Raw genomic sequence first — 5,157 nt, 5'->3', positions numbered from 1 at the left:
ACACACACACACACACACACACACACACACACACACACACACACACACACACACACACACACACACACATACACACAATGGATGCCGGAAAAAGCGAAGAGGAGACATCTACTCTCTCACTGAAATCAAATTAAAAATGCCACAATCCAATCCGCACAGCTCCAGCGAACCTCAGGAGCTCTGTTGTCTCAATAATTCTCTCATTGTCCCCGGTAATCTGCCTGGCTATTGTCCACATTAATCCGTCACACAGCTGACAAAAGAGTGCACAGCTGGCCATGGGAAACATACTGCTCATCCCCACAGGGGCGACATGCATCATTTGATTGAAACGTTCATCAACTGGGCCGGCGTGTCTTCTGTGGTTACTGGGAGCACTGGGTGCGACTCTGGAGCAGCAGTGGGCTTTACTGGGATGTTCCCATTGGCTCCGGGTTTCCATGTTGGAAGACCCCGGTTAGCGTGCTGCAGCCGTAGTCACACACTCACAGCTGGAGTAATTAGCCAGTTCGTTATCTCACATTCATTTCTTTTCTCATTTGCATAACGTTGACAGATCTTTTCAACATTAAATTGCAAGAGACACGCATGGAAGACACTTTGTGTTCATCCACGCTTGTCCTCGTTTTATGAAACGGTTTTAATTCCCTCCCGTTTTCCCTCCGTGGCTCGGCTGCTTTGCCTGTGTCACATGTGCGTGGCGAAGAGAGAATCAGAGAAGGAGAAGGCGAATCTCTCCCGCTCGTAGTGACCGCCGCTCTCTGATTCTTTTCAGACATGCCAACCTGCTGGGTGCTGATAACAGGATTAATAATGCTGAAAATCCTAATCGGCTGAAATTAAACATGGAATTCTTCATTAAAATTACCACCATGTCAGTGACAGCACACCAAGGTCTGCCAAGCTGCTTTTACATGGATAACAGCGGCAGGGATTGGGGATGGATGTATTTCTAGCCTGTCAAATAATATGGAGATGTTATATCTGACATGCCTTCATTCAATTACCCGGTTCTGGGGGATTAATTGAAATATAGTCTTGCATGTCCAGACCTTCCTCCACAGCGCTGCGGAGGAGGGTCTGACTAGTCCACACAGCATTCAGGGATGGAGAAGAACATGCTCTGGTTTATTAGCAATTCTTTAAACCAATCACTATCATCGTGGGCGGGGCTAAGCTCCCGACGGAGACACGGTGCCGCTGCTAAATAGTCTCAGGAAGGAAGTTGTTTTGGTGGAACATGTCCACGTTCAGAAGTAGTTTTAGTTGTCAACAGAAAACTCTGATAGGACAGATAGTCTAGCTAGCTGTCTGGATTATCCCCGCAGAGATCTGAGGACCAGGTAACCATAGTCCTCAGATTGGACAGATAGTCTAGCTAGCTGTCTGGATTTACCCCGCAGAGATCTGAGGACCAGGTAACCATAGTCCTCAGATTGGACAGATAGTCTAGCTAGCTGTCTGGATTTACCCTGCAGAGATCTGAGGACCTGGTAACCATAGTCCTCAGATTGGACAGATAGTCTAGCTAGCTGTCTGGATTTACCCCGCAGAGATCTGAGGACCTGGTAACCACAGTCCTCAGATTGGACAGATAGTCTAGCTAGCTGTCTGGATTTACCCTGCAGAGATCTGAGATGAAATATGCAGAAAATCAATTTTGCAATGATGAAGACAGTCAGGGACTCTCTGTTTCTCTTGTTCGGTCTTTGACTCTCAAATTCTGTTATTAAAAAAACAAAACACCTAATTTCCCTTTATGTTTTACTGATTGTACCAGGTATAATATTACAGAGATTTCATTGGAGATTTTCTTTATTCATTCGCGAGAGCATTGGCTCCTGGCCAATCGTATCGCCTGATTGCTATTGATGATGGAGTATTGCCAAGTACCGCACTGGGTTCCATATAAACCCCCCAAAATGTGCGTATGGAGACCTATGAACAGGGCAACAGTAACGGGGGGGCGGATTTACGTACTGTCGTTCAGCTCACAGAGCCGTGGAGGAAGGTTGCTGAAGTATTCGTGGTTCAGCGCTGCCTGGGCCGACAGCCGGTTCTTTGGGAAGCACTGGAGGAACCTGGAAGCCAACTCCTCGGCATGGTCCACGTAGCCCAACCTAACACACACACACACACACACACACACACACACACACACACACACACACACACACACACACACACACACACACACACACACACACACACACACACACACACACACACACACACATCATCAGATAGAGCAACCACAGAAATACATATAAACAGAGATACAGAAAAACAGCCAGTTGACTTATCAAAAAACAAAGAAACCAACCCTCCTCATTCAGTTCAACTTTATCAATCCCACAAAAGGGCAACACACACATACTTTACGTAACAGGACACAAGTCTAGATACAGGCCTACTCCCTTGAGACTAGATACATAATTAAAAAAAGGTTGATTTCATCCATTTAAAAACAGCAGAAGGAATAAAAGAATTGGAGTCAAATTAAATTAAAAGCAGGTCAAATATGAGGGTGACTTGATCTAAAAAAGACAACACACTTGTTGCTTTACAGGAGATTTTAGAAATTGACTTGGTGGTTTTACAGCCATCATTTCAGAGCAGTTTTGACTATATTGTTCAGGCTGTTTCTGTCTTTCACTGTGAGGATGAAAGCAGAAAATGAAAGAAAAAGCCATCCGGCTTCTGATAAACGACAGAGAACAACTGGCGAGTTCTGTCTCCAGAGAAAGGGAATTCTCCCTTCCCACTTTTTCACAATAGCCTCAGTATTAACACTGAATTTCAGGTGGTCATCAAAAATGGAACCTGAATATGGAATCTGTTATTTCACCCGAATTAAATTAAGTCACCGTTCCCACCATTCATTGATCCCTCTGAAAAAAGAAACTAATTTTTTCTCCAAATAAATAAGCTGAAGGTTTGCCCACTGAAGGGGTAAAACGTTTTTTAGACACACACTCACACACACTCACACACGTTAGCACTGGGAGTCACTGAACTCCTGAACCAGCCCTACCTAGGGGGGAGAGGGGGGAGAGGGGGGAGAAGAAGATTGAAAATAAATCCATCCATTAACGAGGCATCAGCCGCATTAATTAAACATGGTGTTATTCAGCGCCGCTCGCCGGGGCCCCGCCCGGCCCCGCCGCTCGCAGCACTCAGAGTGCCTCTCATGTTCGGGCTCCCCAGTCAAGCACTCTGACAGCCACTCCCACGGCTCTCAACGGGGATCTGAACCCGACTTATCAGCAGCGAGGCAGACATGGAGGATAAATCTCTGTTCAACTCATCAACGCCACTCAGAGGCACGGACGGAGTTAATGAAGTCCATCAGGGCCTTCTTCTTCTCCTCTTTCTCATCCAGCTGGAACATTCCGTGCAACTCCTCTGCAAACTTTAAAGACAAACTAGTCTGTGTGTGTGAACTGTACTGATGAAGGCCTCCTGGATTACTTCTGATTTAATGGGTTTTAAACAGCGCTGAAAGCAGTATTGAGATCCTTTACTGCAGTAAAAGTACTAATACCAGACTGTGAAAATACTCTCCTCCTCCTGCATGGAAAATACTACTTAAGTGAAAGTCTGAGTATCAGGAGAATGTTGTTAAAGTATTAAAACATGTAAGAAAGAGTAAAGGCCCTTGTGGGAGACCTGGGTTCGATTCCCACTGCCATTCATACAGCCAATGAGTCCCTGAGCAAGACACGTGACCCCTAGTTGCTCCAGAGGCGTGGCACATCTGATATTTAGCTCAGTAAATAGCTCTCGTAAGTTGCTTTGGATAAAAAAGCTTAAAAAACATGTCAAAGCGTCAGAAAAGCACATTGAAAGCAAACCCATCTAAGAGTATTAAAACATCTAAAAAAGGTTAAAAGCGTTGAAAAAATGCAGATAGAATGACATTTTCTTTTGAAAAACATTGCAAAAAAGCACAAAAAAACTTTGAAACTGTAAAAAGCTGAAATATACACTGAACTTGCCCCCCCCCCAATACAGTCAAACCCGCAGCCGCTGCATCGAGGAGTAGACCTCCTCGTATGTGCGCCTGCTCTACAAACTAAGCTTACCCGGCCACGTGCACTAAAGATTTTAACGACGCGTTGATGCGACTGACTGAACGTCACGACATCTGTCTCGTGTGAGTCCCCCAATTTCATGAAATAAAAGCTTAATGTCATTTTGCAAGAGATTTTAATCTCAATGAGACTTTAAATAAATCACTCCTAAACCTACCATAAATCCTCCAATAAATCCAATGAAACGACCAGATTTCCTATTTTCTCTGCAGGTGGATGTGCGTAGGTGTGAAATCACCTGGATGCGAGCATGTTGATGTATGGTAGGTGTGCATTCCTTTGTGCTACAGCTGTCAGCTCGGCCGAGTGAAGAAGTGCACATCTGCAGTGCAATCGATCGTATCTCCCGAAACTATCGGGCGGCTTCAGGTGATGGCACATCCACGGCAGAGAGACGCATTCCTTCTGCAGTGGTGCACGACGAGAGCACTTCCAGGCTTCTATCTGAAGACCGCTCGGAGGCCCTGGGACAGGAAACGTGGCCCCCACGACACCGCAGAAAGGTGGCCAACCGCTCTCTGTGTTTGAGCAAAGCAGCTAAACGGTAGCTGCTTCCCAAGTCTTTGTATCTTTTGTCTGAAGACGTGGTGTGCAGAGCTTTTCCCTGGGTCTGACTCAGTGGATGCTGAGGGTGTGAGGGCAAACAGGCCTTAGCATGCAGCTGCCATGGTGGGCCCATTCTGTATACAGTCGACAGAAATGGGTTATAGAAAGCTTATATCCAAATGTTTAAAGCTACAGTGCGCAACCAGGGTGTACTTATCTGGTCTACATATTCCTGCCTTGACTGAATATAAATGATCCACGGTGAGGGCAAAAACAAGCTGCAGTTAGTTGTCACGTAAAAAAGTTGCTTCAAAAAACAAATTCCACTTCCATGACGAAGGCCTTAAAATGGGTCTCTTTATGATCTTATCCGGTATATTGTTGCCTTTTCTTTTATTTATGTGTTTGATAAAAATAGCAGGTAGTTTACATGCAAAGAAACACTTTAAAGTGCTCCTTTTATGCATTTTGCCTTTTTTTAGTGCACATTAGGTTTAAAAAGAGTAATAGCACAAAT

At 45.1% G+C, this 5,157-nt stretch overlaps 1 protein-coding gene across 3 annotated transcripts in view; it reads right to left on the bottom strand.

The window, feature by feature from the left end:
- Window positions 1-5,157, bottom strand: part of cdk14 (cyclin-dependent kinase 14) — a 156,964-nt gene that overhangs the window by 40,653 nt on the left and 111,154 nt on the right. For all 3 annotated transcript variants that reach the window (XM_034874747.1, XM_034874749.1, XM_034874748.1), the window contains one exon: window positions 1,981-2,120. In XM_034874747.1, the coding sequence (XP_034730638.1) occupies window positions 1,981-2,120 (140 nt within the window). The remainder of the gene's footprint in view (window positions 1-1,980; window positions 2,121-5,157) is intronic.

This window comes from Etheostoma cragini, chromosome 6, assembly GCF_013103735.1.
Source record: "Etheostoma cragini isolate CJK2018 chromosome 6, CSU_Ecrag_1.0, whole genome shotgun sequence".
In the NCBI taxonomy this organism is placed as follows: domain Eukaryota; kingdom Metazoa; phylum Chordata; class Actinopteri; order Perciformes; family Percidae; genus Etheostoma; species Etheostoma cragini.
Note: the sequence above shows the minus strand (reverse complement) of the source record. Positions and strands in the feature narration are given on the sequence as shown.